The following is a 13698-nucleotide window of genomic DNA, read 5'->3' on the forward strand; positions in this document are numbered from 1 at the left end:
TTCTGTTCCTCTCCCACCAGTACGTATAGGTCCTCAATGAGTTAATCTTAGATTATTAAATCAGTACTACTATAAAATTCTTATTCAGATTACATTTAAAGATTTAATAACTTCTCTTTCCAGGGCTATTTTCAGCTTTTGATTCTGTCTTACAACCAAAGCTATAATTAGTTATCTTGTTAAGTCTGTAAGTCTACCTGGTTTCCGTTTTCACTTCTGGTCCTTCTATACCATGATTTCCTCAAACTGAGTCTAAATTTTGTTGGCTAGGCATGCATTTAAGAAAGTTTTTAAATTTTGAATAATTTTTAATTGTGGCCAAAGAAAGCACCACCTAAGTAAGATTTACCATTTCAACTGGTTATATGTATGTGGTTCAGTCATGTTAAATGTAGTCACATTTTATACACCCAACCTCCAAAACTTTTTCATCTTATGCAACTGAAACTCTAGCCCATTAGACAATCCTCCAGTCCCCTCTGTCCCTGGCCACCGGCAACCACCATCCTACTTTCCGTTTCTGTGATTTTGACTTCTCTGGATGCTTGTGTGGGTAGAATCCTACAGTATGTGTCATTCTGTGGCTAGTATATTTCAATTAGCATAATGTCCTCATGGTTCACCTGTGTTGTAACATATGTCAGAATTTCCTTCCTTTTTAAGACTGAATAATATTCCATTGCATACACTTACCACATTTTGTTCATCTATTGGTGGGACATTTGGGTCGCTTCCCCCTCTGGGCTCTTATGACTAGTATTGCTATGAACACACATATACAAATAGCTCTTCAAGATCCTGCTTTTAGTTCTTTGGGGGATATACCCAGAAGTGGAACTGTTGGATCATAGAGTACTTCTATTTTTAATTTTTTTTAAAGATTTTATTTATTTGACAGACAGAGATCACAATTAGGCAGAGAGGCAGTCAGAGAAAGAGGAAGGGAAGCAGGCTCCCCGCTGAGCAGAGAGCCTGATGCGGGGCTTGACCCCAGGACCCTGGGATCATGACCTGAGCCAAAGGCAGAGGCTTTAACCCACTGAGCCACACAGGTGCCCCTATTTTTAATTTTTTGAAGGACCGCCATACTGTTTTCCATGGCGGCTACGCCAGTTTGACTTTTTTTTTTAAGATAAGCATGTAGGTAGAACTTTGAAAAACCTTTGCTTATTATGTAAGATGCGTTTCTCCTGCTTTCACTCGCAGCTGTGTGTTCTTTTCCCCACAGACAAGGGAAAATGTTGTCTCAGTGTCTCTGAATTTTAACATCAAATACAGAAATATAAGGCCAACCATATTTTTGTTCCTTTGTAAGAAACCTAGGGGTTTCCCGCCCCCTTCAACGCTGTTTTTAGAATTTTTCTTTTTCTTGAAATTCAAAAAGAAAATTCTCCTGCTAAGTATCCATGGTGGGGTTCCGGGAGGCTGTGAGCCCTTTCTGCCTGAAGAGTGTGTTCTTCTTTGGCTTTTGGTTTTCAACTCAAAGTGTTTCCCTCTGCTCTCTTTAGTCCCTGTATTCTGGGATCCTTTTGAAAGCCTCCACTCAGTCTTCTCCTCTTCCTCTTCTTTTTCATCTGTTTATCCTTGTCTTCAACTTTCTGGCTGTCTTATGTGGGACTTTTTCTGCAGCGCACATTCTGTCCTGCACTGCCTCTGGCTCCTGCTTTTGTGTCGCTGTGTACCTCTCATTGTCCCCGAAAGGCCAGCTCCCGTCTTACACTTCATCTCATTGGAGGCCTTTTAGCGAGCTGAGTGTCCCTTCTTTCGAATGCCTCTCCACGTGTCACAGAATCCATGCTGTTGTTCTTATGGACCTAAAAGCCCACATATTTTATTCTGGAGTCTTTCATTTTATTTCTTCTCGGTATATTGTTATCATTTTCAAAGCTATGCCTTTCCATTCGGTCTTCGGGGTAGCTAGCAGCCCCCTACTCTGCTGTGCAGGATTTTCCTGTAGATGGCGTATTGCTTTTCTCATCCCTTACCCTTGAATGATGAAGGCTCGGCTTGGTTTCAGGGTTAGCTGTATGGGTCGACCTTGGACGTCTCAATGTCATGCTGCGGCAACTGTAGAGTCTCCCTCTGCGTGGGGGCCTTCGTGTGCACGACCCAAGTTTGATTTCCAACATTTAGCAGGTGTTCGGTTTTCTAGTGCATGTTGCTAGCCCCAAACAGAGTCCTCTCTCGACGCCTCCGATTATCAAGAGGAAATTGAGTCAAGCTCTAGTTCTTTGATCAGATGCAGTTATTTTTTAAAACTCTGGTTTCTGGTACGCACTGCCCCAAGCCTTCCCCTGCGGGAGAGGGCTTTGCCTGAGAGCAACGCACCTCTGAGTGCACAGGGTCCCTGCGGCCCCCAAATCCCCAGGGACCAGAGCAAGAGCAGTGCTGCTAGGAGCTGTCTGAGTGCACAGGATGGGGTTTGCAAGTAATCCCAGACCGCCTACCAGCCAGGGGCGGACAGGGAGAAGCTGAAGGTCAAGCTACCTACCAGTCTATCTACCCCTAACCTTTGGTGCTCTGGGTGGGAGGCCAAGCTGCTCTGGGGAACTAGAGCTTCTTGGTGATAGCGCTTGTGTTCTTGGTGTTACCTCCCCAGTCTGGTGAGGAGGCTGCGGGTGAACTGTTATCTTCCTTCTCGGCGTTGTTGTGGGGCTTTCTGCTTCTACATGTGCCTGCTTGGGTATTTTTATAGGAGATGGGAAAGGGACAAATCGGGCCCTGGTGAGGGGCCCCATTTGAACTCCCAAGTCGGCACCTACAAAAGCCTGGACGTGTGGTTCTCGGCCATGACCGCACACTGGAATCACCTGGACGGCTCTCACACATGACCAGTGTCCAGCCCCCGCCCCCCGCCACCCCGTGGCCAGCTACACAAGCCTCTGTGCGGCAGAGTCCAAGCTTCTATAGCTTCGAAGTTCCTCTGGGTGCCTCCAGTATCACCCAGGGGCAAGAACCTTTAACCCACATTCGATTCTTAAGATTCTAGTCCTAAGTGACCTTGGTCAGGTCTTTTAACCACTTTGTGCTGCAGTTTCCCCCGTTCTACAATGAGAATGCTAATGCCTGCCTCTGCTCTGACCATGTAAGGATATAGTGAGATAAACACGGGCTAATGATGGTGGAACTACCTAAAGACTCATGACTTCAAGGCCAGCAGTCCAGGACCCTTTGTAGGCCTTAGGGTGGTGGGTAAGGTCATTCATTCATTCACGGGCACCTCAAGAACCATAGGGCAACCCCTGTGGGCTCCCTGCTCCAGGCTCTATACTAGGAAGGAGACCCCACTACTTTTGGAGTTCCTGGCTAATCCCAGGGGACTCCTCCAGGGACACTGCCCTCTCTCAGGCTCCAGGGTGGGAGAGCTCTGAGCACTGGCAAACCACAGTTGTACACAAGGAGACATTTCGGTGCGAAGTGAGTGGGGAGGCAGGAGGCCCGAGGGTCGGTGTGGGGCCCATGAGATCTGTGAGCTTGAGTGGACTTCCGGGGGCAGTACAAACAAATGGCTTATTGGAAAATTCGGACACAAAGTGAGTAAGAGCTTAGGCTCTGAGGTGCTACTTTTCCAGTTTAAAAACACCATGAGAAAAGAAGTGGGGAAGAAGCTTGGTGTCCAGAGTAGGCAGGTCTTGGTTCAAATCCCAGCTCTACCATTACCACGTAGCCGTGGGCAAGTTGGGTAACTTCTCTAACCTCAGATTCATCATCTCTAAAATGGGACAATAGTAAGACCTGCCTCATGGGATCACTGTGACGTTTACACGAGACGTTACAGTTCAGGTCCTTGGCTCAGTGTCTGGTGTGTAAGGAGTGGGCTGTCGCTGCTCTCCCTTTCTACACACACACACTTTAAACTGGTGAAACTCTGACGTGTATAAGCCATGACCCAGACTCACCAAAAGCAGGAACCGGAGGGACATCTCTTGGACATCTTCTCTTCCAGCCCCAAATTGGCCAGCCGAGGAGGCTGAGACCCCATCTGACCTTTGAGGTTTCTAGATAGCCCTTCCAGCCTACATAAGGGACAGACATTAACTAAGTCTTCCGAGAAGATCTTCCTTCTCTGGGGATTCCAAGATTCGGGCAACCAGGAGAATGCTCAGCCAAAATACGCGGTGAGGAGGGGTACTGGATGGTGGGGATGGCATGTGGCATGTTCTACATCTTGTTCCGTAAAGTGTCCTATTCCTCTTGGTGGCACAGTCACCCAGACCCAGAATCTTGTTGTCATCTTTGCGTCTTCCTTTTCCATCAACCCTGAAATCCATCGCATGGCGACTCTTTATCTTGGCAATGTCTCTTGTGCCCATCCTGTATCAGGCAGCTAGTGCGGCTCAAGAGACAACCCCAGAAATCCTCGTGGCACGCAGTGTTGTGTTATAGTTAGATTATGTGTGTGCGGGCTGGCTGGGGGCCGCTGATCTCGTCTAGGCTGGGCGGGGGGGCCTGCTTCACATGTCTCTCGTCTTCCCTTTGAGACCATCAGACCGACCCAGAGATGGTCTCTCATGCCAACGGGAGAAACACAGGAGAGTAAGCATGGCTACATAAGGCCTCTTAAGGCCTCGGATCAGGCTGGCCCCCGTCACTTCTGCTGCATTCTATTGGCCAAAGCAAGTCATGTGGCCAAACCCGAAGACTAGAGGTAGAGGAAATGTGTTTCTGAATATAATCTAAACTACAGTTTCTTCTCTCTCAAACGCCAGAGAGTGTAGTTCCATTCAGCCTGCACTTTGGCGGGGGCCGCCTTCTTGTCTCCGCATCCATGCCATATTACCCTTGTAAGGAGCATAGACGTGACCATGGCCTTTCATGACCAACACACAACCTTCTCAGTGCAGTTCCTTGGCTGGATTCAATCATCCATACTCTAGCCCCACCCTCTTTCTCATCCCTGCCTCCGGTTTTTTCCCATCTACACCACCCGTGTAGGACCCAGACTGCCTTCTACCTCCCTATTTCCCAAACACCCACGTTACCCTCCCCACATCGTTGTTCTCTCCACCTGAAGTGCCCCACATTCCTGGGTCAGCATCCAGCTCTTCCATGGCCTTGATTTCCCATTCAAAGTGACAATGTCTGCCTCTGAGGTCCCAAAGTCCTTTCACCTGGACCCCACAGTGGCTTTGATACCTTCTCTCGTATCACAGTTATCAGTGAACGTGTCATTTCCTAGTCCTTAACACAGTGCCTGGCGCACAATGGGGCAATAGTGCTGTTAGAGAGGATGAATGAAAGTCTCCACGCCCCTTTCAGACAGGGGCCTTAGCTGCCTCTAGCCCAGTGCTCGAGCCACGATGGGCCTCAGTCTCTGATCGCTGACGTGCAGGGCTATGCTCTGGTTCCCTCCCTCATGCAGAGGGCATGCACTGGGGATTAGCAAAGGGAGGTGGTTTAGGCACACGGAGTTGAACGGGAGAGGTAATAACTGGGAAAGGAGTCATCGGCCCTTCATCTCGCTCCCCCACCTCCGCACGAGGGCCAGTGCAGCAAAGCTGAGGGACCCCCCCCCCAATCTAGGAACTGAAGAAGAGGTGCTGTGGCCAAAAGTCACGGTGGCCCCTGCCACCCACAAGTGAATGCCCCACCCTCACACGCCGGCCAAGGGTCACCCATCCCACCTTCCTGAAAGCCTGGGGTTTACTAGTTGTCCAGAGCCGGCCCTTAGAGGGCAGGTGCCACAGCGAAGCAGGATGACCCCAGCAAGGCTGATTCGGTCTCTTGTGCCTCCACAGAAGGACTTCACCGTGCGGGAAGAGCTTCAGCAGCAGGACGTGGAGCGCTGGCTTGGCTTCATCACCTTCCTGTGTGAGGTGTTCGGCACCATGCGCAGCAGCACGGGCGAGCCCTTCCGCGTGCTCGTCTGCCCCATCTACACCTGCCTCAGGGAGGTAAGAGACCTGCCTGGCTGTACCCACTGCCCTGCCAGGGAACACCACCCTAGAATGCCTGTTAGCAACACTCCAAAGGGCCAGGAAAGCTGCGAGGCTCGTACCACCCGGAGGGATCCGTCCTTCGGTGAACAGGAGTGTGACTTCCCATGCTTCTGTTGGCTAAAGCCAGGTTTTAATTGATTGAGTTTATAGAGAAGGAAAAAGCCCACCAAAGGAAATTATTAGTAACTCAGACTTCAGTAATTCATCATCTAGAACACTGCCTGCAGGGAGGGGGTCTCCTGCAAATATTGACTAAATGAATGGTTCTTTGGTCTGGATGCGTTTACCATTAAATTATTTATTTTTTTAAAATACTTGCTTCTAAAGTTCATCTGAAAGAGAAATAAGTAAGAATAACCGAGAAGCTTCTGAGGAGCGAGAGTTCAGTGACGTACTTGCCCGGCCAAGTATAGAGTCCACTTTAGAGGGTCGTCATCATGGCTCCTCTTGGGGGCCAGAAGCTAGGGGCTCGTTACAGGGCGGTTGGTGTCATCTAGGGAGAGGTCGCTGGCTCAGAACACAGCCTGGAGGGCACCAAGCAGCACTGCATTCCAGTTGTATTTTTGAGTTGGGAGCCAACAGGACCTGCTGACCTGAGGTTTTGGAGAACAGAGGAAGTGATGTGGGTTCCTGGTTCACTGGCCTGGTGGCGCCATTTTCTGGGAAGGGGAGGGCTCAAAGAGAGACAGAGTGGGGATGGAAACCAGGAGGTAGGTTCTCTTGTGTTTGGATGACCCGGTGGTCATGCCCAGAGAGTTGTCCCACTGTTGCTCGGGTAGAAGTGCCTGATAATCAGGACGAGGTCAGCCCTGGGACTCGGAATCCAGCCTTGTGTGAAGTGTGTGTGTTTACTTGGTGCTCAAGCAACCCAGATGGGATCCCCCAGGGGGAGGGTGTAGCCGGAGGAGTGGCCGGCGGGGGCAAGACGGTGGACGGAGGGTGTGAGTGTGGACAGGTCTTTGGAGAAGTGTTTCTGTGAAAGGCAACAGGGAAGAGGAGCTTGTCGACTACAGAGGGAGATGCGCGGTTTGGGACGTTTTTGTGTTTTGCAAAGGAAGAAGATAATAGAGCAACATAAGAGAAAGGAGAAGGTCGCTCCAGATGGTTTCGAAGCATCCATTTATGAGAAGCGGGTGCTCGCTCCCGACTGTGTGGATGCTCAGGAAAGCTCAGGATGTGCAGACCTCTCTCAGACATAAGCCGTCGGCCTCTGCCGCTGAGCCCAACATACTGCTTAAAGATGCGCTTCAATCCATTATTATCTCTCAGAATCAGCAAATGGCCACCTCCGACAGTATGTCGCGCTCAACGTGTCCTAAGCTCAGGACGCAGTACCGCAAGAGGCCATTGCTTTGCTTTTTGCCTCCCTGGGGAGTGATCTAAAGGCAGCCCTCTTGGACAATGGCCTCTCAGGGTCCTCCGATCCCTGCCTGAGTTGCCCTGTGGCCCTGACAACCCGGCTCAAGGCAGGGCAGTGACCTGGATTGCCCCAACACGTTCCCTCTGCGTGATCTGGGCCCCTCCCGGTGCTGCCGTCACCTGCTTCCCCGAGCAGGAGGCAAGGCCGCCGCTGAGCGCTGGCCCCTGGCTGCCAGGACACTTCTAACACCACCTGAGGTGGCGCGAACATTCGGGTGTGAGATCCGCGAGGTGCCAGGAGGCCTGCGCAGGAAACAGAGAGCGTCCCCTCGCGCACACTTGTTTGATGCGTTCCCCTTGTCAGGGCAGTGTCACAGACACGAGTGCCTGCGGTGCGCTCAGTAAACTCAGAGAACAAACAGTCCATCCAGGGCTCGTGCCATCGTGGAAAAGGGCAAACCAGGGCCCCACATGCTGAGCTCTCTGCTGGAGGCCCGCGGTGAGCTGGTTCGAGAACCAGCCCTGGGCTCCCATCCTGCCTCTGCCAGGTTCCGGCTGTGTCGTCCAGGGGAGAGATCGCCTGCGCTGAGCCCTGGTGCCCCCTCTATAGGGGGAGACCACGCTGCTCGCTCTGAAGGGGCTCAGGGAGAAAGACATGGTGTGGAGAGAGTGCTAAGCGCACCAGGACAAGTAGGTCCGAATGTGAAAGGAAATGCCTTGGGGACTTGTTCTAGGGCAGGGTGGCTCTCAGAGAGCTCTGTGTCCTCCAGGCTGACCTAGGGCCAGTCTTAAAGGGGCAGAGAGGCTCAGTGCCCTGTGCTGGGACACCTAGCCACTCAGTGCCTGAGCTGACCTAGGGCTGCTCCACTACCCATCCAGAGCTCTTAGCTTCCCTAACACAGGGCCTTAAGAGATGGGGACATAAAGGAGGGTCCTAGGGATTGTCTCAGTCCCCATGGAGAGCCTGTGCCTTTCCCAGCTCCCTGGAGACAGACACCTGAATTCTCAGAGCCTGTTGCTGCTTCCCTTACCTTACCTGTCACACACACACACTTCCACTGAGGCCTGACCGACATTCCCAAAGCAGGTTGGGCCAGCTCTAAGAAGTTTCTAGAAGCCAAAGCTACTGCTACTGCCTCTCTCCGTGGTGGAAAAGTTTAAACTTTTCCCCTGGAACAAAGCAGATGGCTGCCCAGATGCCCACCCTACTACCCTAGCTTGGGTCCTCCGAATCCTAGAAGCATCGCAGGCCTGTGTTTCCAGCTGCCCACTAGATACATCCAGGTCATGTCGCAAGTCCCTCCAATAAGATGTGTCCAGAGCTGCGCCCCAAGGCCTTCCTGCTCAGTCCAGATCCCAGTGTGGGCCCACACTCACCCTTCCGGTCCCCCACAGCCAAGCAGCAGCCCCAGAACTCACCCAATTAATTACCTGTTCTTACAGCTGTAGGTCACTCTACCCTTTGCTTCTGCACACCCTCCCTGGCTTCCCCTGCTCCCCTTTCCTCTGGGCCTTGACTCAAACGAGACCCATGGGCCATCTTGGTGTGAAAAGCTCATTTAGAACAAACCTAAGAGGAAGATACAAAATCCTCACGGTCCCACTGCAATCTCGGGGTCCTCAGCTCACGGAGGCCACCCTCACTGGACGTGGGGCTCACTGGCCTCCACTCCCCTTTAAGACTGAGCGCGTGCTTGGCTCCAAAGCCCCTCCAGACTGGGGGTCACCCGGGGTTCTGAGAGCCGCCCTGCCTTAGCGGGAGTCCCCTGGGCATTTCCTTGTACACTCTGACCCAGTTGCATTAACCGTTCTCTCTGGTTCTCGGTTATTCAAGACCTTGGACTCCATCCTTGGAGTCTTCTCTCTACCTGGCCAAAACACCTCTTCCGGGGCCCAGCCCAAGCCATGTCTTCCAGGAAGCTCCCCGCCCCCACCCCCAGCGGAGCACAGGGACTGCTCCCAAGAGCCAGACGCAGCACTCGGCCCTGACAACTCCAGCCTTCCGATGGCATCTTAGTATTTTAGTATTTGGTAATTTGGCATCTATTTAGTATTTTATAATGACAACAACACACTCTGGAAGGCATTGCCCAAAGCACATCATGCATTCTTTTCTCTCTGAACTCGGAGGACACTCTGAAGATGATCATCCCCAGCTGTCAGAGAGCAGAGAGGTCAGGCAGTTTGCTCAGGGCCACACAGCAGAGTGCATATTAGAATCCAGGTCTGGGTGCTGGAGTCCCTGCTCCTGACTGCTCTGCTCAGGCCTCGTGAAGCACCTTTCTGTTTCTTTAGTCCGCAGCCCAGCGCCTACTACGCAGAAGAAGCCAAATAGGTCATCAGATAATTGATTCCACTTTTGCCATAAATAACTTGTGCCGATCAGACCTTTCTTTGAGGGATGGAGAATAATTTTCAGTGAGCCTTTTTATTGTTTCAACACCAGTCGCTCTGCCAAGAGGGTTTTCAAAGTGATTGAAGAGTATTTTTGGCGCCTGCAAGGGGCAGGAGTCTCCTTGCCCTCCTGTTTGCCGCTTGTATTTGCTTTGTGAGCTCTTTTTAACTTTTTTTTTAAAGATTTCATTCTTTTAAGTAATCGCTACACCCAACATGGGGCTCGAACTTACAACCCCGAGATCAAGAGTCATACACTCTATCCACTGAGCTAAGAAGGCAGCCCCCTTTTCTTTATTTTTTAGTATTTATAAAATCTTATTATCATGAGAACACTTAATATGAGATCTACTCTCTTAACAGATTTTTAAGTATACAGGACAGTATTGTTACCTCTAGGTACCATGTCATGAGTGAATCCCTGAAATTTATTCATCCGACATAACAGAAATCTTGTGTCCAGTCTTTAGCCACTGACATTACCCACCTGGCCCTAGCCTCTGGCAGCCACCTCTGTTCTTTGCCTCTATAAGTCTGACGGTTTGAAAGACCTCAGGTAAGTGGAAATATGCAGTATTTGTCCTTCTGTGACTAGCTTATTGCACTTGGCATAATATCTTCCAGATTCCTCTGTGTTGTCCCATATGGCAGAATTCCCTTCTCTTATAAAGTGGAATGGTACCGTCGACCCCCGAACAACATGGGGGGTCACTTGGATGCGGAGTTTTTACGATCCAGTGCTGTTGATGTATTTTCTCCACCTGACGGTTTTCTAAGTGATCGTTCCGCCAGCGGACTTTATTGTAAGAATACAGGGTATAATACATATATATACAAAATATGCATTAATTGACTGTTGATGTCATTGGTTCTGGACGACAGGAGGCTATTAGTTATGTTTTGGGGGAGTCGAAAATTACATAAGGATTTTCGATGACACAGGGGTCGGCGCCGCTAAACCCCGCGTTGTTCAAGGGTGAGCTGTATGGATATACCACACTTTTTAATCTCTGCTCTGTTCATGGGCTTCTAGGTCATTCTCCCATCTTGGCTGCTGTGAATAGAGCTGAAGTGAACACGGGAGTGCTCATATCCCTTCAAGATCTTGATTTCAGTTCTTTTAGGTAAATTCTCAGAAGTGAGATTGCTGGATAATAGGGTTCTATTTTTAACTTTTTAAGGAAGCTCCCTACTTACTATCTTTCAGAGCGACTATTTCTCCCCATCCTTGCCAACACCTGTCTTTTTTTTTTTTTTCCAAATAATAATGGTCATCCTAACGGACGTGACGTGGTTTTGATTTGCATTTCCCTGATGATGACTGACATTGAGCGTCTTTTCATATACCTGCAGGCCATGTGTATGTCCTCTCTGGAAGAATGTCCATTCAAGTCCTTCGCTCATTTTTTTCAATGCAGTTATTAGTTTTCTGCTTATTGAGTTGTAGGAATTCCTTATATATTTTAAAAATTCACCCATTATCAGATGTATGGTTTGCAAATATTTTCTCCCATTCTGTGAGTTGCCTTTCACTCTGTTTTTTGGTATTGTTGTTTTGTGGGGGTTTGTTTGGTTTTTGTTTTGTTTTGCTTTGTTTTGGCTGTGCAGAGAAATTTTCATTTGATGTAGTGTAGTTCCATTGTCTGTTTCTTTTTGTGCTTTTTGCTTTCGTATTCATGAAATCACTGCCAAGACCAATGTGTCGCGAAGCGCTTTCTTTGAGAAGTTATAGCTTCAGGTCTTAAGTGTTCATCCATTTTAAGTTGATGTCTTTGTGTATGATATAACCGAGGAGTCCAGTTTCATTCTTTGGCCAGTAGATATCCAGTTTTCCCAGCAACTTTCATTAAAGAGTCTGTCTTTTCCCCATTGCATGTTCTTGGTGCTTTGTCGAAGACTGGTCGATCATATGTGCACGAATTTACTTCTGAGCTCTCGATTCTGTCGCGTTGGTCTGTATGGATGTTTTAATTACCGTAGCCTTGGAATATATTTTGAAATTAGGATGTGTGGTGCCTCCTGATTTGTTCTTTTAGAAATTGTTTAAGGATTGTTTTGGCTATATGAATCCTTCGTGGCTCTCTATGAATTTTAGAATTGTCAGTTCTGTTTCTTTAAAAAGTGCCATTGTGATTTTGATAAGAATTGCACTGAATGTGTCGGTTGCTTTGGGCAGTATGGACATTTTAACAGTATCAAGTCTTCCAATCCAAGACCAGGAACAAGACAAGGGTGTCCACTCTTACCACTCCCTCTTAACATAGTATTAGAAGTCCTAGCCAGAGCAATTAGGCAAGAAAAAAGAAATAAAAGACATCCAAATTGAAAAGGAAGAAGCAAAATTGTCTGCAGATGATGTGATCTTATATATAGAAAACCCTAAAGACTCCACCAAAAAAACCCCCAGAAACATTAGAACCAATAAATGAACTCAGTAAAGTTTCTGGATACAAAATCAACATTCGAAAATCAACCACATTTCTCTACACTGATAACAAACTATGTGAAAAGGAAATTAGAAAAACAAGTCACTTTACAATAGCATGAGAAAGAGTAAAATACTTAAGAATAAACTAAGGAAATAAAAGACTTGTACCCTGAAAACTGAAAAATGTTAATGAAAGAAATCAAAGAAGCCACAAAGATATAGTAAAGCATCCCATCAGCTGTCTTCCAGTAGCGCAGTAAGGACCCCTTCATCTTGCCCAGGCCCCCAGCCAAACTGTGACTGCATAGGCCCCCCACAGGAGGGTATAATTAGTGTTTGTGGCCAGAGCTAAGGGTGCCATCATCTCCCATCTCAGCAGGAGCCCACTTGCCAACCATTTAATTGGTTGGGGTTGGGGCCGGCGGTAGGGGACCGCGGTTTTCCTGACCCTGCAATGCTCTTGGCCCCTTCCGCTCCTCTGTCACCTCTGTGACGCAGTGGTGATCTTGCCAAGATACCACTGAACACTTTTCTTTGGACGCCTTTCTTCAAGAGCTTTGTCAGAAATTCCTCTGGCAGGGAATGCTAGAGTGACTTTTAACCCCTTACACCTGTTTCCTTTGAGCAGACGTTCCCTGTGCACTAAGGGGCTGTTTCTACCTGCTCCCCTTCATCCTTTCTGTCTCTAATGCCCCCAGCCCATCTCTACCCGTGATTCCCAGTCTCCTGCACTCTTCTGAGTCTGGCAGCCAAAGCCAGGGACAAGAGTGGAGGAAAGGAGAAAGGGAGGGAGGTGCCCTGTGCCAGGAGTCTCTCATCCCTTTGCACCTCCCTCTGACCCCCTCCCTATGGTTGGCTCCCTTACTCTCCTTCCCTCCAGGCCCCAGAAACCTCATCCGCCCGCTCCCTGCCTTTTCCAGAGGAAGGGCAGGGAGGGGGCAATTGCCTCTGAGGGGTGTCTCCGATGGGCACACCCCCCTCAAGGATGCAACTGGTTGGGCTCCTGGAAGAGGCCGGCAGGCACAGGCTGGGGAGGAGGACACAGAGGGCAGCAAGTCAGGCTTCTCAGGAAATGAAATTGCTCCGTGCAACAATGAGAGAGCCACTTTTTTAACTTTTTGCGTGAGCGTGCATTCAATTGCTCACATTGTTTTGGCTCCAGGGGAAATCTGACCTCGGAAAAGGCTGAGATGAAGTGGGTGTGGGTGGAGATCCTCTGCTATTTCGCAGGGCTCAGAGAGTCAAGCAGAACATTCTTCAGAGGTACCTTTCCAGCGGGACTATTCCTCCCTTCCCGAGAGCAAGAGATGGAGCCGCCTTCAGCCACCCAGCTGGGGCCAGGGCACGGCCCATAGTGGCCAGAAGAGGCCAAGGTCAGCTGTGCCCAGGATACCGATGGACCCTAATGGGGAGCAGAGAGATTTGAAATTATTCTCCATGCAACCCAGGACTCCTGACCCTTTGCCTTGGGAAGCTTTTTAAAAAGTACAAATTCTCACCGTCCCCCAGACCCATTTCAACCAAATCAGACTTTCTGGGGATGGGTTTGAGAGGGAAAAAGAAAATTCATCTCTCTCT

The 13698-nt window shown here is 49.4% G+C and overlaps 1 protein-coding gene across 6 annotated transcripts in view; it reads left to right on the forward strand.

Annotated features, from left to right (window-relative positions):
- The window catches only part of CTIF (cap binding complex dependent translation initiation factor), a 283525-nt gene that overhangs the window by 238784 nt on the left and 31043 nt on the right, over positions 1 to 13698 (forward strand). For all 6 annotated transcript variants that reach the window (XM_046025092.1, XM_046025096.1, XM_046025097.1 and 3 more), the window contains one exon: positions 5739 to 5894. In XM_046025092.1, the coding sequence (XP_045881048.1) occupies positions 5739 to 5894 (156 nt within the window). The remainder of the gene's footprint in view (positions 1 to 5738; positions 5895 to 13698) is intronic.

Source organism: Meles meles, chromosome 12 (genome assembly GCF_922984935.1).
Source record: "Meles meles chromosome 12, mMelMel3.1 paternal haplotype, whole genome shotgun sequence".
Taxonomy (NCBI): Eukaryota; Metazoa; Chordata; class Mammalia; order Carnivora; family Mustelidae; genus Meles; species Meles meles.